The 24,448-nt window shown below is 41.7% G+C and overlaps 1 protein-coding gene across 1 annotated transcript in view; it reads right to left on the bottom strand.

Annotated features, from left to right (window-relative positions):
* The window catches only part of LOC124769376 (ATP-binding cassette sub-family C member 5-like), a 298,192-nt gene extending 280,784 nt beyond the window's left edge, over positions 1-17,408 (bottom strand). The window contains exon 1 of the mRNA XM_047249493.1: positions 16,993-17,408. Coding sequence (XP_047105449.1) covers positions 16,993-17,078 — 86 coding nt within the window. The 5' untranslated portion in view covers positions 17,079-17,408. The remainder of the gene's footprint in view (positions 1-16,992) is intronic.
* Between the last annotated feature and the right edge of the window lie 7,040 nt (positions 17,409-24,448).

Raw genomic sequence — 24,448 nt, forward strand, 5'->3', positions numbered from 1 at the left:
CGACACAGAAGACGGCCGAGGGCGATTTCCGCCAGGTGGTGCTGTAGATGGGACACGCCTTGGCGGAGAAGGAGAGGAACTGGGTTTCTTTGTAGCCTTCTTGGAAGTATGATGTTTAGATGAAGGAGGAACCGATGGTTGGGAAGTTGCGGTACGTAAAAACTCTTCACGAGTATGCTCTTTTTTCGAAGTCTTGGTGTCTGACTTTTGGGCTCGAGATTTAGCAGAACCCGACGAAGGGTGAGCCAGAGAGTGGGCAGGCGAAAGTGGTGAGGTTGAACGGGCGATCTTTGCGCTGGCCGATCTGACGACCATGGCACTAAAGGTGAGGTCGCAAGTCTGCGTGGACGCCTCCTTTGTTGGGCGAGGAGAATCAAGGACAGTGCTGTATTTTCCTGTCTGAGGCACGGTGGGCTGTCGACTGGTGAATAATTTTCGAGCAGCAAAGGTCAACACCTTTTCCTTCACTCTGATTTCCTGGATGAGCTTTTAGTCCTTAAAAACGGGGCAACCTCGAGAGGAAGCAGCGTGGTCACCCATACAGTTGATGCAGCGAGGGGATGGAGGTGGACAAGCACCCTCATGGGCATCCTTGCCACACGTAACACATTTGGCCGGATTGGAACAGGACTGGCTGGTGTGATTGAACCGCTGACACCGATAGCAACGCGCAGGGTTTGGGACGTAAGGGCGAACGGAAATTATCTCATAGCCTGCTTTGATTTTCAATGGGAGTTGAACTTTGTCAAATGTCAAGAAGACAGTGTGGGTTGGAATGATGTTCGTGTCAACCCTTTTCATAACTCGATGAACAGCCGTTACGCCCTGGTCTGACAGGTAGTGCTGAATTTCTTCGTCAGACAATCCATCGAGGGAGCGTGTATAAACGACTCCACGCGAGGAATTTAAAGTGCGGTGCGCTTCAACCCGGACAGGGAATGTGTGGAGCAGAGAAGTATGCAGCAATTTTTGTGCCTGGAGGGCACTGTGTGTTTCTAACAACAGGGTGCCATTCCGTAATCTGGAACAAGACTTTACAGGACCTGCAATTGCGTCAACACCTTTCTGAATAATGAAAGGGTTGACCGTGGAGAAGTCGTGACCTTCGTCAGACCGAGAAACAACAAGGAACTGTGGCAACGATGGAAGAACTATCTGTGGCTGAGACTCAGTGAACTTATGCTTGCGAACAGACATAGTGGAAGGTGAGGAAACCATTGCGGAAGAATCCCCCATGATTACCGACGTCTCCGATGGCGCGCTCCTCCCTTGTGGGGGCCCCCTCTGAGGGCACTCCCGCCTTAGGTGATTGTTCACACCTCAGGTCACACCTCCCGACAAACGGATGGAGAGACCAATCAGCACTTTCGGAAGGTATCAGCTTGGGTAATCACCCCTCCCTGGGCCTGGCCGTTACCAGGGGGTACGTACGTGTCCTACCTGTCTACCCGGGGCGGGGAATTACGCGTTACCCCGTCACCGGCTACACATGGAAATGCGTGGGTCGGCCTTCAGACACGCACAGGGAGGAAAAAAGAGAAAGGGAAAGGAAAGAAGAGGAGTCTCAAACGCCACAGCGGAGAAAAGGGCAAAGAGAAGAGGTAAGGAAAAGAGAAGGACAGAGAAAGGACGAAGACATGCAAGTGTAGAAAGCAAGGAATTTGTAATAGTTTCGAGTGTCCGTCTCCGGACGTAGGCACAAACCATACTCCCAGAGGGGGAGAAAGGGAAGGAAAGAGCCAGAGGTTAGGGGGAGGAGGGGCGAAGATGGGGGACGGGGAAGGATGCGGAAAGGGAAGGTATGCAGCCCGGAAAGGAAGGAGGGCCACATTAGCTCGGGGTCCCGTGCTCGCTACACACGTATCCACAAAAGAGTTGTGGACCCCCTGGGGGGAGAGACCAAATTGTCAGCTGTTGAACAGTCGTGGCAGAAATTACCATGGGATGGAGCCAAAAGGTCCCATGATTCATGGTATCAGCAGAGCTGTGGGCTCACCAATGTTCAAGCAACTTGCAGAGAACATCAGGCTACATAGTTAAATGGGTGATACCTATCTATCTCAGGAGGTGTTTACCCAGTGCCAGTACCCGGACTATCACTCTTTCTTGACACTGAGATTGAAACTCGCCCTCACTCCCGATATGGTTGAAAATGGCTAGAACGTGAAACTGGCAATCAGGTCAAGGAAGCATTTCACCTGCTGCCACCAGTTGCAAGGATACCGTATCAATACATATAGATTCTGAATCAGATTTTGCGTGCGTGTGTGTGTGTGTGTGTGTGTGTGTGTGTGGAGGGGGGGAGATTTGATGCCACAAAGGCCACCAGGAACTCCACCTCTATATCAGAGGTGGAACATGCTGAGTCCAATGGCATGGCGGCCACTGGTATCTCCTCCTTGGGGAACTACGACTTGTCCATTTTCTTAGCCAATTTCGATTTCTGCGAGGGCTTTTCTGTCTTAGTTTCAGGAACAGAGGAGAAACGAAATCCTATGACCAGCAGCCTGCACCTCCTTGAGCCACAAGCTCGTATACAGCTGCGGTTCAGCAGGAACCTGGGAGAGGAGTGCCCCAAGGGATGGAGGAGGGTGACACTTCTCCAGCTGGCGGTTGGGGACTGACATCCCCAACAGGTGGGAAGTCGAAGCTCCCAAAGTGGGTGTGGGGGAAGCAGTAGGAAAAGAGGCCCCAACCACCAGGAAGTTGGTATAAACACCCCGAGGGCCCAATGCAGAAGGCACAAAGGGTTAGTGAGGGTACTGCTGCTACAGAAGATGATGTCACTGTAGCCGTAGCCATGACGGGCATATACTCCTTGGCATTTGTGGGGAATTTACAGCAAGGGCACGAACAGTGTTATCCCGGTGTATTCAGGGGGCTACCATGGTGCAGATACTTGACGACCCCTCCACCCACAATGGGATGGCTACCATGTTGGGATTTGGGTGTGTTACCATTGCCAGAAAGAAAGGGTGCAAAGACAGACCTACACAAATGTGGAACATAGACTACATTGGGCAATCTTCCCTGCACGATATGCACATCTGTAAAATCTGGAAGAGGAATGGTTGGTCAAACGCAACACTGGGGACCACATAGTTTTGGATGAAAATGTGTTAAGTGCCAGTAGAAGAAAAATATATAATGTCCAAAATCAGAAACCTAATCCAAGCATGGTCAGTACCATGAAGACCATCCAATGATGTTTGTCTGGTGTGTGGGGTGCTCAACTGCGTGGTCATCAGTCCACTCAAATGAAGCTTATACTGACCCTTTAGGGGAGCCCAATTTTTTTTGTCAGTCCAATTTAGTCCTTTTTTTTTACACAATCCCATTTTTTTTACACAGTCCAATCTGGCCACTGCAATGAATGATGATGAAATGATGAAGACAACACAAACACCCAGTCCCCGAGCAGAGAAAATCCCCAACCCAGCCAGGAATCAAACCCGGGACCCTGTGATCAAGAGGCAGCAACACTAGCCACTAGACCACGAGCTGTGGACAGACCATCCAATGAAGGAACATGCTTAGCATGGATAGACAAAATGAGGAGGCATTCCACTACAATGTCAGCTATTGTCTGCAAGGCTCCACAACCACAATGTAGGGATGCCTTACTACATAAGACTAATCTATGGATTTATCTTATATAAATATTGCGAAGATGCTAGGATAGCAGACTCCTTTCATCTCTGATTGAGGATAGGTCTTATTAGCAACCTCAAATTTGCACATAGGATGATCAAAATGAATGTTGGGGTAGTAATAACTTCTTTAGTAAAAGGGTCAGCCATTTCATTCCCTTGGATACCCACATGGTTTGGAACCCAGAAAAAGATCACTCAGGAGGCAGTATGACTAAGGTCACAGCCAAGGTAATGAATAGCAGATATCACAGAGTGACAAAAGTAACACTGATTAATAGCCTGGAGACTCCTCATTGAATCACTATAAATTAAAATGAATTCAAGGGAAGTCTGAATACAAGGGGCTCTGTTGATGACTACAAGCTCTGCTGCAAAAACATTACATGTTTCCAACAACAAATGTTGTTCCTGACCAGCAGGAGATGTAAAAGCATAACCCATCTCATTCATTCATGGATTTAGAGCCGACAGTGTAAAACGGCAGCAATACCCCGATATGCTTGACGAAGAACTTCAAGGAACAGAAACCGAAAAATCATAGAGGTGATTAAAACTTCAGGTCCTTGAAACAGAGTGCTCCTAATTCATGGTCTGGGTACTAACAAAGTGGGAGCAGGAGGGGGGGTGGGAGGGGGGGGGGGAGGTGCAAGACAACATGGGGAGCATATTCTAAGGCAGTTAAGCAGTGGAGGTCCCAGCAGAGGACTCTGAGGTGCATTTGTCAAGTGGTCAATTCCCCTACTAAGCAAAAAGAATTTGATAAGTTGTATGATTACGAAATTGTCACATAGTTATTGCATAAGTGAGCAACAGTTCATCAAGTGTGATTTGAAGAACAGCCACAACTGAGGACAACATGATAAGACTGAGAAATGATATTTTAATAGTACAATGGTTTTGAAGACTACTGCTCCATTATCAGGTGCCACACAACATAAGGCATTCGTTACAATCCAGCACTGTCATTTAGCGAAAAAAATATGGGATTACTGATTATTGTATCAGTATTTGGATCTGAATTCAAAATGTCCTTGCAGATGCAACTCAATGCATCACTCATAACAGAACAAAATTAACAGACGTAAAGGTAATTTCAGGAGTAGCCCAAAGAAGTTTGATATGGCCATTACTGTTCACAGTACACACAAATCATCAAGTGGATAACACCATAAGTTTCACAAGTCAGTTTGCATATGATGTGGTTATCTATAAGAAGGTAGCCATATCAGAAGACTTTAGCAAACTGCAGGAAGCACTGAAAGTGATTGGTGGATGTTGCACGGACAGGCAGTTGACCCAGTGTGTAAATAAATGCAATATATTGCACATACTTAGGTGCAGAAATCAACTACTCTACAATTAGACTATTGATGACAAACTGATGGAAAAAGTAATTGTCATAAAACATCTAGGAGTACCCATCCAGAGTGACCTTAAGCAGAATAACCACCTAAAACAAACACAGAGAAAAGCAGATGCCAGACTGAGTTCCTTAGGACGAGGCTTAATAAAATGTAATACATCCATGCTAGAAGAGGCTTACAAAGCATTTATTCAACCAATTCATGAGTATCATCCATCAGCCTGGAACCTCTACCAATTTGGATTAACAGATGAGAGAGACAAGATTCATGAACAGCAGCTTGTTTAGTTATGGGATCATTTATTGTATTGTTTCATTTTGTTTTGTTGTACAAAAACGACAAAAATCATATGCACCCACGTCAGAGCCGTAGAACTCGAAAGGGGAGGGGGGGGGGGGGGGAGGATGAGTTAAAAACAACTTCACATTAAGCCCAACCGACAGAAGGAAAGACAGCTAAAAACAGGGACATGGAGAAAAATTCATAAAATATGCCAGAGAGACAATGGAGGTCCTGAAATAAAGATTAAATGTCCTTTGCCATATTGCTACAGCTGATAAAAAGTAAAAGGCGGTTGACAATCGACACATCATTCACTAAAACATCCAATATCTCAGAGGACAGGAAACATAAATGGTTTTTTTAAAAAAAAAAAAAAAAAAAAAAGGTATTCAATTAGGAAATGGAGAACCATCAAGGGCAATGAGCAGAAAGTGATGGGGGATCAACACTTAACAAATGGCAATGGCTAAAAAGACTGCCCAATACACAACACACGATTTCCTCATGGCAAGTGGGGCAAGAGGGCTGCGAGGAGATTGTCCAAGTCACTAGGAGAGGCTTAATAACCCAGAGCTTGTTCCCATGAAGGGAAGACCAGTGGTGGTGCCAAAGTGAAACCACCTCCATACAGACAGCAATACAGAGATCAGCAGAGGGAATGGAAGAACTAATGAGCTGAGGTATGATAACTGCAGCCTTGGCAGCAGTGTCAGCAGCCTTATTTCCCATCGGATAAACACGGCCAGGAACCCACATGACCATCGCAGTGGATCCATCAAGAGTGAGCAAGTGACAGCTTTCCTGAACCCGTTATACTAAAGGATGGGTGGTGTACAGCACACAGAGGCTCTGAAGGGCACTGAAAGGGTCAGAACAGATTATGTTATTGGAGAGCCTGTGCCTAAGGAAGTACTGCGTAGCCTGATACAGAGCAAAGTCCTCTGCTGTAAAAGCTGAGCAGTGTTCTGGTAACAAATACCTAAAATCGTTGGTGCCAATAACGAAGGCACATCCAACACCACGGTCAGTCCAAGAGCGATCAGTGTACACAAAGGAACTATCATGAAGTTCCGTGCGAAGGTCGTGAAACTGAAGGCGATAGAGCGAGCCTGGAGGAGTGTCCTTAGGAAACGAATGAAGGCCAAGGTGAACACGGCCTGCTGCTCAAAGCCAAGACGGTGAACAGTTCACACCCATTGGGAATACAACAGGTAGTGTGAAGTTAAACTGCCAGAGCAAGAGCCGAAAGCAAACACCAAGAGGTAACAGAGAAGAGTGACGTGCCCCATACTGGCGATCAAAGGAGTCATACAAGAAGGAGGCATAAGATGAGTGGCCAAGCATGGCAGACAAATGGCACGCTTATCTGCCGAGGCGAAAGTCACAGTGGTATAACAGTCTCCAGTAGTTGTCCAGGGGTTTCCCCAAATCGAAAAACACAGCCACAGTCTGGAATTTCTGCAGAAAACCATTCATGGGTTGGGTGGACAAAGTGACAAGATGGTCTATTGCACAACGGCGTGCTTGAAATCCACACTGTGCAGTGGTAAGTAAATTACGAGACTCGAGCCACCATACCAGCAGGGCATGAATCATACATTCCATCAATTTCCAAACACAACTGATGAGAGAATTGGAGTGGTAGCTAGAAGGTCGAAGCAGACCAGGAAGAAATTTGTGAGCTCAAAGTGGTCATGAGGATGTAATTTTGTTTCCTGGAGTCAAAGAACAATCGGACACTGCTACTCCAACAGCAGCCGTAAGTCCTCTTTGTTGGATCGAAGGCCACGAATGTTCCACTGGAGGAGATTCACGATGAGGAATAAATGAAGGGATGTTCACCTTGGCAGCTGTCAAGTGCCAGCCTTAGAAGGCTTGCTGCTACAGGGCACAGAGGCTGGAAGATGCTGCTCCATGAGGTCTACAGAGACATCAGCATTGTCTCTGTTGGATTGTGGAGCCCAGGCCAGAAAAACGGTTGGTAGTGCGCACCAGCAAAATGGTGGTCGACCAGGCGAGCGTACCATATGGTGACACCATCCAAAAGGATCTGCGAGTCGGCAAAGGAGAAGACCATTTCCCTTTGTTTGACTTCCGGTAGCAACACATTGGGTTCGGAATGTACGGTTGTACCACGATAACTCCATAGCCTGCTTTGTCCTTTGACAGAAGGACCACTCTATCAAAAGTGAGAAAAAGAGTGTGTGAGGGCACTAACGGTGCATCTACTTTTTTCATCAGCTGATGGACTGCAAAGACACCCTGATCAGAGAGGTTATATTTGGATTTCTGCCTCAGTCAGGCCATGAAGCAGCCTAGTGTAAATAACACCTTGGGAAGAAATGAGTGCTTGATAGACCTCGACACGAACAAGATAGCTGTGGAGGAGCGAAGTTGTATGCAATTATTGTACTTGAGAACTAGAAGTAGTCTCCAAAAGCAAAGTGCCTTTTCATAAACGAGAGCAGTATTTCAAAGGGCCAGCTATTGCATCAACATCTTTCTGAACAATAAACGGATTTACTGTAGCAAAGGACTGACAGTCTTCAATACGTGAGAGCAAGAGGAACCATGGTGCAGCTGGGAAGGTTTTTGAATCGTTAGCATCATTCCGTTTACATTTACTAGACATAGACTGAGGTGACGTTTGGCTCACTGCGAGAAAATTCCCCTGAGTGTTATTGTCTCCGATGGCATGCTCCTTCCAACTGGGGGCCGCCCTCAGAAGGGGACGCACCAGCCTTCAGTGATTGTTCACACCTCCCAAACACCTGACAGAAGGACCACTCAGTAACATAGGAAGGTAGCAGCTCAGGCAGTCATACCCCCTTGGCCTGGCATTTACGAGGGGTACATGCGAACCCTACCTGTCAACTGGGGGCTGGGAATTACGTGTTACTCAGTCACCTGTTATGCGTTGGCTGGCCTTTAGGGGTACACAGGGAGGAAAAAGAAGAAAAAGAGGAGCCTCAAAAACCAAAGTGGAGGAAGGATAGAGAAAGGGGAATGAAGAAAGAACAAACAAACAAAAGACAGTGGAGAGACTGTTCTGGTATGAGTGACGGTATATGCAGAACACATTTCCAACAACATCCCAGACGTGTTCCCCAAGGGAGGGGAAATGATGCTGCAAAGACTGAGGCTCCATGGTAGCTATGCATGAACCTGCCAAAGAGCGGCGAGCCCCATGGGAGCTCATGGTGGTTTGCAGAGCATAGATTTTTGTTTCTGTTACTGTTGCGCGTGACTCACAATCAGTGACTGACTAGATAAGTGACAATCTACAAGTTTAATGTTCAATCCTTGTCAAGTCCCTGGGATTTTTTTTCTGCCCCTTATCACTTACAAAAGTGTCACCCCTTGCAATGATTTCTACACATAAAAATTGCACAATATGTAGAGACCACATTAAATGTAATGTTATTCAGGGTTTTCTAGGGTGCAAGAGGGACTGTTTTGGGATTAGTAGACAATATGATTCATGCCTACAAACTGATAATGCCATCAACAAGTCATAGATACGATCCTTGAAAACATTACCAAAACCAAACCTGATAAACCAATAGGACCATTACGAAAAAAAAGGGTTCTTCAAAAATAAGAGGGCAGGCTGAAAAGTAATGCTTCCGAATTTTTCATTGTATTCTCACTACCGGTTGAGGTATTACATGTCGTGCATATTACTCTGCTGACTTCCCTGCTCCTTGATGCAAGCTGCAGCCCTCTGCCACTAGAGGGCTTTGAACTAATGCTAATAACATGGCTGTGCGTAATGTAACTATGTAGATGCATGAGAAACAGACTGCTGTAATCCAGTCCCTAACCACAGAAACCATGCCTCCAACTGAAATCCATACAAGAATGAAAATTGTATACAGTGACGATTGTATGGACATCAATAATGCACGACATTGAGTTGTTTGTGTTCCCAATGAAGATGTTGAGGTTGGTACCACCATTTTGGTGGTGCCAACCTCAACATTTGTGATACAGTTCAGAGGGATGACTGCGTACAGAGGCCAATGACACTCACAGGAATCGAGTTGATGGACTTATCAGTGAAACATGTCAGATAACGCAGACATAGCTCTTGGGTAAGTGTGGCATATCATGAGAGCATGTACAGGCAATCATCATCATCACAACGATTTCCTTCTGGTGAGCTGGGGAGGAACTTTGTGAACAACATGCCTCCACTGATTACTGTCCTGGTATAGCCTTTCTCTCTCCATTAGATCCTACATTAGTTCTCTCCTCCTGAGATCTTCATTGAACTAATCTGCCCATCTCTTCCCGAGCCACCCAATTAGTCTTTTTCCTGGTACTTCAGTCTCCAAATACTAGTGTGGAGTTCACACACTGACATAGTCACATTACACAGCACCATGTTACATGCTACAGTTATGAGCCTTCTAGCAGCAAAGGGCTGCAACTTACGTGAGCCAAGCCAGAAAGTTGCTAGAATAATATACACATGTGATACCTTAACCAACATTGAGAACAGAATAAAAAATTCTGAGGCATTACTTTTCAGCACACTCTCATACCAGAAACTTTAAACAGTGAGGCTCCAGTGGGAAAAACTGGGATTTTCAATGGTGGCATAGGTATAACTCTTGAATGCACTATCAACCAAACCTGACCTAGACCTTGAGCTGCTACGCAGACCAGCTTGTCAACACAAATGGGGGAGGGGGCCAAGCTTCTTTTTGAGACATATTTGTTAGCTTCATCAACCCACAACCAAACTGTAGCCTAGACTGCGAGCTAAACTACAGATCAATCTGTCATAACAACAAAAATAGAGCTGGGCATGACACCACTCATCAAAGCCAAATGACAGTATTGCAGCTGTCAATATACCCACCATCTATACTATACCTCAAATAAGATAGCTTTATGATTGACAAATCACAGTGATAAGTAATACTGTTGCCAGCATACTATGAGCTACACTTGACAAGGCTCTGGCACTACCAACAAAACAGGCAAAACTCCAAGCTTGTGGCAGTGGAGTAAGCACTGTGATTAGCTGGTTGCTGGCCCCTAGCACTCAACATACTGGAATGTCGAAGTTAACACCACAAGAACTTAACTGTAAATAAAACACATGAATGACATTCGCAAATGAAACATAAAAGAATACACTGCAGACATTTTGTCATAATGACATCATACTTCAAAGATTATACTGCTGTTTTGTTTTGTCCACCAGATCTACTTGTTTCACTGGGACACGAGTCACCGAAGTGGTGCCCCATTGGAAGACTTGTAGCACGCAGTTGAGCCACATGATGATATAATTCCTTCCGCTGAGAATTTTTCAATTGGTAAAAGAATAACTGGGAAGTACTGCACAAGTCTTTTGGAACAACAGGGTGAAAAAATATGCAAGAGGAGTTCTGGATTGCATAAGGAGGGTGGGTGGGGGGTGGTGGGGGGCGGGGGGGGGGGGGGAGGGGGAGCCCTCTTTCATCATGGTCCCAGGCCCACCAGAACAGGTGATTAGTCAGTCAGAAAATATGAGTGATTTGACACCTGTGTCTTCCCACATCCAAAGAAATTAGCGGCTGGAAAACATTCTTGAACTATAATTCTGGGATAAAACTGGGAAAAAAGGATCAAGTACACTGACTAATGTATTATATCAGAAGTAAGCACATGTTAAGCAAAAGCAGTTTCTTACTTAAATGATTGTATGGTATTACTGTACGGGAGACCCGATCTGGGGTTGTTCGTCTGTCTGATGAAAGGTTTTACATATTGTGCCACTTAGATGACAAGCTGTGGACTAGTCTTTTACTGACAGGACAAGCAATTCTAACTCACTCTCTCTCTTTCTCTAATCACAGTCACCACAACTATACACCTACCTCTCTGAAACATCAAGAACATGATCTAGCTTGTCCCAGGAAACAAACTGTTTCCTGTGACCTATATAGGTCCATGTAAGCGGTTGATCCACTAGGCTTGGCAGTAGGAATGAGGGAGGAGAAAGGATGGCTCTGAGCACTATAGGACTTAACTTCTGAGGTCATCAGTCCCCTAGATCTTAGAACGACTAAAGCCTAACCAACCTAAGGACATCACACACATCCATGCCCGAGGCAGGATTCGAACCTGCGACTGTAGCCGTTCCAGACTGTAGCGCCTAGAACTGCTCGGCCACTCCGGCCGGCGGGAGGAGAAAGACTAACTGAGTTCTGCAATGAACTTCAGACGGTAATGGTGAATACTCTTTTCAACAATCAATCACAAGAGAAGGAGGTATACTTGGAAAAGACCCCAAGACAATAGAAAATTGCAGCTGGATTACATTATGCTCAGACAGAGATTCCAAACTCAGATATTGGAATGTAAGGATTGTAAGACATACCCAAGAGCAGATATATAGACTTAGACAACAATTTAGTAAGACACTGAAGTTTACGATAACTGTCCGGAGGAATGAATGTGGAAAGAAGCGAGATAACAAAGTACTGACGAATAATGAGACACACATGTAGCTTGCTAAGGATGCAGATAATACAGTAAGAAATATCAGGACACGCACTGGAAAGACAAACATAGGTACAAGTAAGGTAACTGCAAAGAAACCTTAAATCACACAGGAAAGGAAAAAAATATGGGAACAGGAAGCACAGGACAGCTAATGCGAGATGGTTGTAGGAAAAATGTGAAGAAATCAAAAAAGAAATGATCATCGGAAGGACTTACTCAGCATTCAGGAAAGTCATAACAATTTTCATTGAAATTAAAATCAAGGATGAAAACATTAATAGCTAGTGCAACGCAAAATTCCACTGTTAAATGCAGGTGAGAGAACAGATATGGGGAAAGAGTACACTGAGGGCCTGTATGAGGGGGAGACTTGTCTGATGACATGACAGAAGAAGAAATTGGAGTCGATACAGAAGACATATGGCATCCAGTACTAAACACACACTTTAAGAGTGATCTGGAAGACCTGAGATCAAATAAGACAGAAGGGATATTGATAACATTCCATCGGAACTTCTGAAATCAATGTGAAATTGGCAACCAAATGACTACGAGACTGCTGACACACCACCAGACTTTCGGAAAAATATCATCCATACAATTCCAAAGATAGCAAGGGCAGGTAAGTGAGAGAACTATCGCCAGTCAACTTAATAGCTCATGCATCCTAGCTGCTCGCAAGAGTAATATACAGAAGACTGGAAAAGAAAACTGAGGATCCGATAACAATCAGTTTGGCTTTAGGAAAGGTAAAGGCACCAGAGAGGTAGTTCTAACTTTGGAGTTGATGATGGAAGCAAGACTGAGGAAAAATTAAGACACGGTCACAGGATTTGTCGACCTGGAAAAAAGCATTTGACAATGAAATTGGTGCAAAATGTCGAAAATTCTGAAAAAATAAGAGTTAGCTACAGGGAATTGTATTGATACACAAGAACGAAAATGGAACAGTTTGATTGGAAGACCAACAACAAAGTGCTAGGATTAAAAAGGGTGTAAGACACAAACGCAATCTTTCACCTCTGTGCTCGTCTCTAAACAAAGAAGCAATGACAGAAATAAAATCCTGGTTCAGGGTGCTATTAGAATTCAGAGTGATAAGATCTGTTGACGATATTGCTATCCTCGGTGAACTTTAAGAAGAATTACAAGATCTGCTGAATGGAACAAACAGTAGAGAATATGGACTTAAGAGTAAACTGAAAATGACAAAAAAAATTAGAAGTAGCAGAAATAATAATGGCAAAAACCTTATCAAAATTGGTGATCGTGAAGTAGATAAAGTTGAGGAATTCTGCTACCTTGGGTAAGTTGATGAAGCCAGCAAACTTATTTTCTCTCTTTTTTTGCACTGTATTTTCACTGTTTTCTTATGTCGTTAATATTTTTTTACGTTTTAATATGTACAAGGCATTAATAACAAGAACACATCCTTCGAAAAACTCCTAGTCTGTGAAGGTTTTTTTTTTGTTTTTGTTTTTTTTTGACAGTGTCTTTATATTGTGACATTATACATTGGTTGTTGATTACGACATTGGTAGGTGTATATCAGCAGGGTATAACTTTGTTCATATTAAATCCAGCTGTACACCAACATATTAAACAGGGACAAAAAACAATACACCGAGTTCACTATTACATTTTTGACAGTTACAGGATACTGTTCCATGGTTGTATTTCCAAAAATAAAAACATAGAAGGATCTGCTGTAATTTACTGTTGCAATTTCCAACAGTTTCAAACAATTAGAAGAGATGGATAAGACACCATGATACCAAAGTAGGGACTATATACTATACCAGCAAAAGAGGATGCAACAGAAAGTTTTATAAGATGCCTTGTTAAGATACCAAGATGACAGAGTGCAAACTGGCAAACCAAAGAACTGATTTTAGAATTTGCAGTCTCCTCCATCCTTGGCCGTACTCTCTTGCTGGTTCAATTCATTCGTACCCAAAAATAATGTTTCTGAAAAATTAAATGCATGTGCAGATGGCGGGCAACAAACAACCAGTGAACAAAATTAGAAGTTAACTATTCTGCTGACAAATAGAACATTAGAAACTGAGCACAAGCACAGATACCAATTGAAGAGAATGTTTTCCACGATGCGGGAGGGTGCCTCTTCATGTATCAGTACGTATCCTGTACTCTTACCAAAGGATTCTTACCTATCACGAAAGTTCCTTCATGAGTCCCACATACAGACTGTGTCTTTACATCTCAATCTCAGTCAGGATTTGCCAGAATGAAATTAAATATTAAGGATGTGCCCTGTAGAAGTGCAACATCCACTCTGTTGACTATCAATTAAATTGAAATAATTTGATGAGAAGGGGGGGGGGGGGGGGGGGACTACAAACTAAGTGACTACACTTCATCTCCAACACTGTGGTCAACATTTCCTTGGAACCAAGCCCTGAGATTGATACAATTTTATTAATGGTAGCCCTAAACTTAAAGACAGAGGTGTCAGAATTATAATTTTTTGTCACTACCAACTCACCTACATATACCAACAAACTTTCAGATGTTGTTCTACGATACCCTCTGAGAATTTCGATTAAGGTACCCAAGGTTACCAGCAGCTCATTACAGAGCAATAATGTTATATTTATTCAAGTACATACCTTACACCTATAATACACAGTAACCAATATGAATACAGAGTAATGCAACAATCTACAGACAGCTCAAGTACTGTTATGTGGTGGTTGTCAGTGCCAGAATAACTCGGCTTAGGGGTGTTGTGCTCTCTTCCACTACATTTAGTGAATCCAAACACAAAGTGCACAGCAGACAACTCATCATCAAATAAACCTATCCATACCAATAATGTCGACATTTGCACCATTGTGCATTATTTTCATGCAATATAGATACAAACCTAATCTGAGAAAGAAACCTAACGAGTCTCCAGATACTGTGCATCCCTTATACCAAAATACTCCGAAAGTATCCTGTTCAAACTATGAAATTCCGTCATTAGAGTTCAAGTTCACCCAGCATGCCAAGTGCTCATAAGTACTGGAGTGGAGGTTCTGCTGGGTGGGATGGGTTAATGGAGGAAGATGTGGGAAGTAGGGTTGGGTTGTTTGGGAGAAGAGACCAAACAGAGAGGTCATTGGTCTCATCGGATTAAGGAAGGTTGGGGAAGGATGTCAGCCGCGCCCTTTCAACGGAACCATCCTGGCATTTGCCTGGAGCGATTTAGGGAAATCAAGGGAAACCTAAATCAGGTTGGCCGGACGCGGGATTGAACCGTGGGAAGTAGGGCGAGGGGTTGTGGACAGGTAGCTAGTGGCTCGAAAGGAAGCAGCACGTCTGCAGACAGGAATGAGGGGGAGAGGAAGGGGTAGCAGCAAGTGTATGGGCTGGATATGCAACACACAGGTATCAGAGCCAATGAGGTAAATAGGCCTAATGATGATGTAAAGGCAAGAATTGGGAGGAGAGAGAAAAAAGAAACTTATGCAGAAGGTGTGGACAGTGGGTTAGTGGAAATTTACGCCAGGAAAATTACAGGGGGCAAAGGATGTGTTGCAAGGATGACTCATCTACATAGTCCAGAAAAGCTTTTCTGAAGGGAAAGATACAGATAGCACTGTTGTTGAGCAGCCATTGAACTAAAATATATTGTGCTTTTTCCATTAAGTTTATCCCTGAAAATGTATTGCCTTGTACAAAGCAAATGCTCAACTATCAAACTTAAACAATGTCATCGTGACACAATTAGGACCCTTCCAGTTTCACAAGGGGGACAAATGATTCCTATAACACTATTAACACATTCTACCCAAGCCTGAAGCTCAGCTCCTCTACCTGTTTCAGAAACAATTTTTTTAGATTAATTCCCTTTTTTGTAGTAACTTCAGCAAATTTATCAACACCTGTCTCAGCAAGGTTTCCTTAAAGTGCATTAAACCTTCAAACACTTCATACTACATTTTATATCATACATTCTGCTTCCTTCTGGGGACTGTTTGAAAGTCTATATAGGCCTTGCTGTTTACTGAAAATCCCTTTTATGATGAAAACTGTACAGTCATTACAAGCATGATAAAACTGTGGGGCTCAGTGCCAGACTACAAATTTAAGTCCATAGTTAGTACAAAGATTTTTTTCCAGTATCTATTATTGCCTCTTTCATCTCTGGCAATAATTTGTTAACACACTAAACACCAAGTTGATCTGTGGGTCTGAGGCCAACATGCAATGTTAACGCATTTGTTAAATACAGGATGAAACTAGATTTTCTCAGGTACACAATGAAAGGCATGACCCTCCCAATGAATCTATCCCAGGATTCACCTTTAAATTCCACAGACAACCAAAGTGTTCAATATTATCTTACTAAACGGTCACATTAAAACATACCAGATGTGAGAAATAACATACTAGTGCATACCGTACTCATACCAAATACTGAACATTATGTAGGTCATCATTGTAAATATGAAAAATAAATAAATCTTTGAAAAAGAAGACAATATAGCATATGGAATACTATGAATATTTTACAGTGAACTGATCAGAGAGATGACAAAAAGGAGATATTCAGAAGCCATACAGTTCAACAAAAACGAAATTGGTATCAAAACTTAGGACTATTCGGCTGTGAAGCACGATTTGTGGATATAGCAATATCAATCCTTCGTTAACGCTTTTCGAAGAAGCAAATAAAATGAATTCCCTTCAGATGTAGGTTGAAAAATACCGCCACCTCTGAGAGCATCAATGAATTATAAACTGTCATGATACTATTGCTACAGCACTCGAAACGGGTATAAGGCTTAATTAATTGACATCCACAGCTTAGGAAAGAATACTTTTCTTCTGCTGGTTCCAAGCATGCGCTTCTCTGCGTGTTCAATTAGAACTGACAGACCATTCAACTGTGCATCGATGCTTGACAAGGAACCGCGGCTAAGGTATAACATTTGGACGCAATACATTGTTAATATAGTTCTTATTTTGGGGTTGGTATTTACTGTTAACACGAACTTCATACTTAAAATGTACACAGTAGCTAACATACAAATGAGGGCGCGTGTTTCGCTTAGTACCAACAAAAGCAATAGTTTGGTGATGTATCAAAACCTATCCCAATTAAAAGTTTCTCAAACTACTGCTATTTCAATATTTCTTCAGACGACGTTTATCTCTATTCTACAGGGGATGAGATCTCTTACCTCGTAATATCACCATTATGTTTTTCATCTATATCTTCCACATTTAGGTAAATTGATCCAGTAGAAAGCCACTTGTGTATTGACATCGTGAACGGCTTTCACAACAGAACGAGATAAAACGGAGAATGAAAAAAAAGGTTATATCACAAAAAAAAAAAAAAATTACAAAATTGCCCTACAAGGTCTCTATCACTTTACACTTTCTTCGTAAACATTGACATATACTCGTAATGTTCATCTACAAGCTTTCAAACTAAGTAAAAACAGATGAGATCAGTTAAACTAATGACACAATTACGAAGGTACGACGTAAGTTCTGTATTTACAGTCACACTTCCAAACGTGGCAGAAAACCGTTCACTTCCAACAAAAAGGAAATAAACTCCTGAGATCACTTCCCCACTCAATCCGCTACCGCTACATCGTTTAAAGTAACAACACAAAGATATTGCGTGGTGGCCTTACTTTGCTTGACGGCTAAGATATTATTGCTGCCAATATCAGTGCAGACAACTTCATAGCACTGTAACTTCATCCTAGAACTTTGAAATAAGAGAATGAGAAGGAATGCTTGTAAGGGAGTCAAAAGATTCTCATGGTCGCGTACCACTCAAATGAATTATCTAAGGAACTGAGCTTTTCATCTCGCAATTTGGATAATATTTCTATCTCTTTCCCCTAAATGAACACTACTCTCTCTCTCTCTCTCTCTCTCTCTCTCTCTCTCTCTCAACCCATAAAAACGTAGATACAGTAACAGAAAAAATGGTAAGTAATTTTCTTAACAGTGTCGTTGAATGGTTTTCTGCAAATTTTCTCAATCTCAATATCAAAAAGATGCAACATATTCAGTTCTGCCCATCTACAGGTGCTACCCAATGATAAAGTAACACATGGTAAGGAAATAACAACTAAGGTAGAAACTACAAAAAATTTAGATCCTTATCTTTTTGAGCATTTAAACTGGAAAAACACATTCTTCAGTTCCTAAGACAACTTAGTTCAGCAACAATTGCACCTTAAATAACTGCAAATTTTGGAGAGAGTCACACACACACACACACACACACACACACACACACACACACACACACACACAGGACTTTTACCATTGGTGAGAGTACCCTCTCCCTCACCCTTCATACTTTTAGTTATTAGTTCAGCTAATCTGTTTTTTCCCTTCTTGTTAAGATGTAGGCTGCATCTTCTGAGTACCCACTCATAATGGAAGCAACTAGCACAACATCAATGTGAGCCCCACTTGGAGTCTGCAGCAAGCTTTGTACATCAGTTGATCATCCAGTGCAGAACTGCAAAGAAATCTTCTTTATGTGATGCAGCTAGCTTATTCTGGCCACTCATGGTATTTTATTCTATATTTTGTAAATACAGGAATCCATGTTTTTAACAAAGAGGACTATCATTTTTTAGCCAGAAATTTGCTATTTTATCTTTTCCAGGGGCTTTTCAATTGTGTGTAGAATTAATTGCTCAGGTGACTTCATGTTGCAAAGTTATAACTTCAGGCATTTGTGGTATCATCTTGTATGTGTTTGTTTCTGCTTGTATCCACTGTGCATGTCTGTTACGTTGTACCAGGTTTGACCATATGTTGCTCCAGAAGTGTTCTATGTCTGTTATGTTTGGTGGATTGTCTATTTTAATGTGTGTGTTATTTATTGTCTGATAAAATTTCTTTTGGTTTGTGTAGAATGTTTGGTTTTGTTTCCTTCTATTTTCACTTTTTTTGTATCTTCTAAGTCGTTTGGCCTATGCTTGTTATTTCTGCTTCTTTTCATCTAATTGTTCTATCGCTTATTGTTGTGAGATTTTATCTAACGTTTTTCGTTTTTTGTCAGATATTTCATTTCTTATAAATTGTGTTAGCTGTCCAATGTCTATGCAAGAATGGTCTAATGTCTGTATTTGTGTCTTTATATTCTATATATGTCAGCTGAAATTTTTCTTCTATATCTAACATGTGTGTCACATCGTGTTCTATTTGTGCTTGTTCTGGTGGCTGTCTTAAGATTTCGTTTTCCTCTGATTGTTTAATTGATGCGTGTTGCTCTTTGTTTGTTTGCTCTGGGATGTTTGAGTCCATTACTGAATTTTCTTCTTCTTCTGACTGCACATTATTTTGTTCTAGTATTTGTTGTACTTGTTGTTTGATGTTTTCTAATTCTGACTGAGGTATCCTGTAATTTTTTATTATTACACAGATCTGATCAGCTAGTCATTGTTCTGTTAAAAATTTTAATTCTGGGTATCTGGTACTAAATGTTGTGTATACTTGTGATCTGTATCCAGTTATGTTGGTTCCTAAGTTCGTTGCTTGGTAATAACAGAACATGAAGTGTCGGTTAACTTCATCTGACCATCTCATCCTCTGTCTTTGTTTTCCTTCTAGAGTGGTTGCAGGAAGCATATTCTGCAAAACACCTCTATTTGGATTTAAATCATTTTCCGTGTGGCTAGCAGTGTCATTACCATTGTCGATGGGCATAGGGTTCAAGTGTCGCCCCCGACCATGACAGCACTTGTCCGAGGCTTCATTAGTTCTGTCCTTAACCAACTAATCACACTAAAAGCACCGAGCGAGGTGGCGCAGTGGTTAGCACACTGGACTCGCATTCAGGAGGACGATGGTTCAATCCCGCGTCCAGCCATCCTGATTTAGGTTTTCCGTGATTTCCCTAAATCATTCCAGGCAAATACCAGGATTGTTCCTTTGAAAGGGCACGGCCGACTTCCTTCCCTAATCCGATGAGACCGATGACCTTGCTGTTTGGTCTCTTCCCCCAAACAACCCAACCCCCAACACTAAAAGCGGGGTTAGTCATATTAGTGGTTTGTTCTTTTCGTCACCTTTTATGACTGGCAGAACATAACGGAGGCCTATTCTTTTCCCGGGCCTCCACAGGGAGAGATCAAAAAATAAAGGATTAGAATACACACAAAATAATACCAAAAACACATACATACAAACAAGTGACATTTACTTGATGCTCTCCCAAAGAAATTAAGGGTGTAATTCAATTCCTAAAAAACAAAAGTTTTCATCATGTTGATAATATATCACGTAAATTACTGAAATGCTGCTATTCATGTACATCGAATATATTCAATCACAAATTCAGTACATCTCTATCACAGAGTATATTTTCAGAGAGTGAAATATTGTACTGTCAGACCCATTTTTAAAAAAAGGTACCAAGACATACATTAATGATTAACTGTTACCTGTGGCTGCATTCACATATCAAAAGTTTTGTTATGATGAGTAAGTAAACTACAGCATATGCAATAATATGTGCAATAACATCAACTGCCCTACATTTCTTCCTGTTCAGGTAAGCATATTTTATTATTAATGTTCCACTCTCTCCCCTCACAAGCTGTCCAACACACAATGCATGAGCAAGTGCAGTGTTGCTGATGAGCAGTGGGTACAGAGGGGCACAGGCAGGAGCACGCAAGTATGTGTCACGCTATTAAAGTAACTATATGCTATACGGTATGTACATTATGCAAAAAATTGAGTAATAGTATGGATTAAACAAACTGAAGACTATACAACCAATATTTTCATTATGTTGAAGCATATCACATAACACAAACCAACCAGTAAAAGCATTTTCATAAATATTATAAAGATCAAAAGTCCAATACAAATAGAGATTTATTATCTCATCTTTACATGAAATTGCTGTCATCAAAGTTAATACAATACTAATAACAATAACAATATCAGAAATTTGGGCAAATGTCATTAAGTACAACAAAATAATGCAAAATAGATGCACTGATTATTTAAGTAAGTAATTACTATTAAAAACAGTCTTGACCACAATTTATTTAATAAGGTGACCAGTTTCGACCACTACTGTGGTCATCTTCAGACCATTGAGTAGGAACCTCACTACTGATTCTCCAACAAAGAGGTTCCTACTCAATGGTCTGAAGATGACCACAGTAGTGGTCAAAACCGGTCACCTTATTAAATAAATTGTGGTCAAGACTGTTTTTAATAGTAATTATTTATAAGACATTGATCACTGCTGTTCCCATAATGCATTCAAAAGTAATTCATTTAAGTAAGTGACAATAATAACAAAAAGTTTGTTAATAAAGTTTGTAAAAGTTTGTTACATGATAAATGAAGTATATAGTTAATTGAATGGCATAGATAATAAATAACCGAACAGTTAAATGACAATAAGTACATGAAACAGTAATAAAATACTCACACAGTGTGGCATTCATATTGTTTGCTGTTAATTTACTGTTCATTCTGATAAGAAATGTAGGTCATTTGTCATACACCTCTGGAACACTTGAACGGAGTAAATTCCTTTACTTTTCATCCATCTCAAAACACTAGTTTCAAATTTATTTTCATGCAATGTGTAGGCATTTTCAGGTAATTTGTTGATGTGGACAAGGCCAAGAAATTTGTAACTCTTATGGGTCTTTGCCAGTCTACCATATATCTTGATTATAGGTCCACTGCCTGTGATATGGTCATGAAATGGCCTCCACTGCCTGTGATATGGTCATGAAATGGCCTCCTTAGGTCTTTAACAAAGACAGAGCAGTTGTAGATATACAGGCTAGACACTGTCATTACATTTAGTTGCCTAAACAATCTCGATTACGTTGACTCTGTCCTGTAATGCAACTTAGAGCTTTTTATTGCCATTTAAACACTAATTTTGAGCCTACAGACTTAACAGTATCCCATAAGATCTTCACTGACGCTTCTCCTCAGCTTGTATGGCAGATAGATGACACATGCCAGTCTGCCTCATAATTTCCCTGTGTTGATACCCCAGCAGAGCTTTAGGCCTATGTGAAATACTATTAGTCTGATCGTTTTATTGCCATGATTGGAAGTATTCAGACTGAATATAATGTCTTCAATTTTACTATCATTATTCTGCAGCATATTTGCCTCAAACTGAATAGTACATCTCTCCAGTGCTACTTACATGCTGTGTTGTTATTTTCAGTGTTGGTATCACATGTGATGATGTGATGGGTGGTGTGTCATCTGCATATAGCATGGCATCATAATGTACAACTGTGGCTAAATCGTTTACATAATTATGAAAAGGATAGGTTCAAGAACAGATTGTTGAGATACGCCATTTACAACTAGGAAGACAGTCTGACTTTTGATTATTTATCTTTACCGACTGTTTTCAGTTGTCCAAGTACATCTACATCTACATCTACATACATCCTCCGCAATCCACCATACGGTGCGTGGCGGAGGGTACCTCGTACCACAACTAGCATCTTCTCTCCCTGTTCCACTCCCAAACAGAACGAGGGAAAAATGACTGCCTATATGCCTCTGTACGAGACCTAATCTCTCGTATCTTATCTTTTAGGTCTTTCCGCGAAATTTAAGTTGGCGGCAGTAAAATTGTACTGCAGTCAGCCTCAAATGCTGGTTCTCTAAATTTCCTCAGTAGCGATGCACGAAAAGAACGTCTCCTTTCCTCTAGAGACTCCCATCCGAGTTCCTGAAGCATTTCCGTAACACTTGCATGATGATCAAACCTACCAGTAACAAATCTAGCAGCCTGCATTTGAATTGCTTCCATGTCCTGCCTCAATCCGACCTGATAGGGATCCCAAACACTCGAGCAGTACTCAAGAATAGGTCGTATTAGTGTTTTATAAGTGGTCTCCTTTACAGATGAACCACATCTTTCCAAAATTCTACCAATGAACCAATGAAGACTTTCCGCCTTCCCCACAACTGTCATCAATTGCTTGTCCCACTTCATATCGCTCTGCAATGTTACGCCCAAATATTTAATCGACATGACTGTGTCAAGCACTACACTACTAATGGAGTATTCAAACATTACAGGGTTGTTTTTCCTATTCATCTGCATTAATTTACATTTATCTATATTTAGAGTTAGCTGCCATTCTTTACACCAATCACAAATCCCGTCCAAGTCATCTTGTATCCTCCTACAGTCACTCAACGACGACACCTTCCCGTACACCACAGCATCATCAGCAAACAGCCGCACATTGCTATCCACCCTATCCAAAAGATCATTTATGTAGATATAAAATAACAGCGGACCTACCACACTTCCCTGGGGCACTCCAGATGATACCCTCACTTCCGATGAACACTCACCATCGAGGACAACGTACTGGGTTCTGTTGTTGTTGTTGTTGTTGTGGTCTTCAGTCTTGAGACTGGTTTGATGCAGCTCTCCATGCTACTCTATCCTGTGGCAAGCTTCTTCATCTCCCAGTACCTACTGCAACCTACATCCTTCTGAATCTGCTTAGTGTATTGATCTCTTGGTCTCCCTCTACGATTTTTACCCTCCACGCTGCCCTCCAATGCTAAATTTGTGATCCCTTGATGCCTCAAAACATGTCCTACCAACCGATCCCTTCTTCTAGTCAAGTTGTGCCACAAACTTCTTTTCTCCCCAATCCTATTCAATACATCCTCATTAGTTACGTGATCTACCCACCTTATCTTCGCATTCTTCTGTAGCACCACATTTCGAAAGCTTCTATTCTCTTCTTGTCCAAACTGGTTATCGTCCATGTTTCACTTCCATACATGGCTACACTCCATACAAATACTTTCAGAAACGACTTCCTGACACTTAAATCTATACTCGATGTTAACAAATTTCTCTTCTTCAGAAACGATTTCCTTGCCATTGCCAGTCTACATTTTATATCTTCTCTACTTCGACCATCATCAGTTATTTTACTCCCTAAATAGCAAAACTCCTTTACTACTTTAAGTGTCTCATTTCCTAATCTAATCCCCTCAGCATCACCCGATTTAATTTGACCACATTCCATTATCCTCGTTTTGCTTTTGTTGATGTTCATCTTATATCCTCCTTTCAAGACACTGTCCAATCCGTTCAACTGCTCTTCCAAATCCTTTGCTGTCTCTGACAGAATTACAATGTCATCGGCAAACCTCAAAGTTTTTATTTCTTCTCCATGAATTTTAATTCCTACTCCGAATTTTTCTTTTGTTTCCTTTACTGCTTGCTCAATATACAGATTGAATAACATCAGGGAGAGGCTACAACCCTGTCTCACTCCTTTCCCAACCACTGCTTCCCTTTCATGCCCCTCGACTCTTATAACTGCCATCTGGTTTCTGTACAAATTGTAAATAGCCTTTCGCTCCCTGTATTTTACCCCTGCCACCTTCAGAATTTGAAAGAGAGTATTCCAGTTAACGTTGTCAAAAGCTTTCTCTAAGTCTACAAATGCTAGAAACGTAGGTTTGCCTTTTCTTAATCTTTCTTCTAAGATAAGTCGTAAGGTTAGTATTGCCTCACGTGTTCCAACATTTCTACGGAATCCAAACTGATCTTCCCCGAGGTCCGCTTCTACCAGTTTTTCCATTCGTCTGTAAAGAATTCGCGTTAGTATTTTGCAGCTG

This window comes from Schistocerca piceifrons, chromosome 1 (assembly GCF_021461385.2).
Source record: "Schistocerca piceifrons isolate TAMUIC-IGC-003096 chromosome 1, iqSchPice1.1, whole genome shotgun sequence".
Lineage (NCBI taxonomy): Eukaryota > Metazoa > Arthropoda > Insecta > Orthoptera > Acrididae > Schistocerca > Schistocerca piceifrons.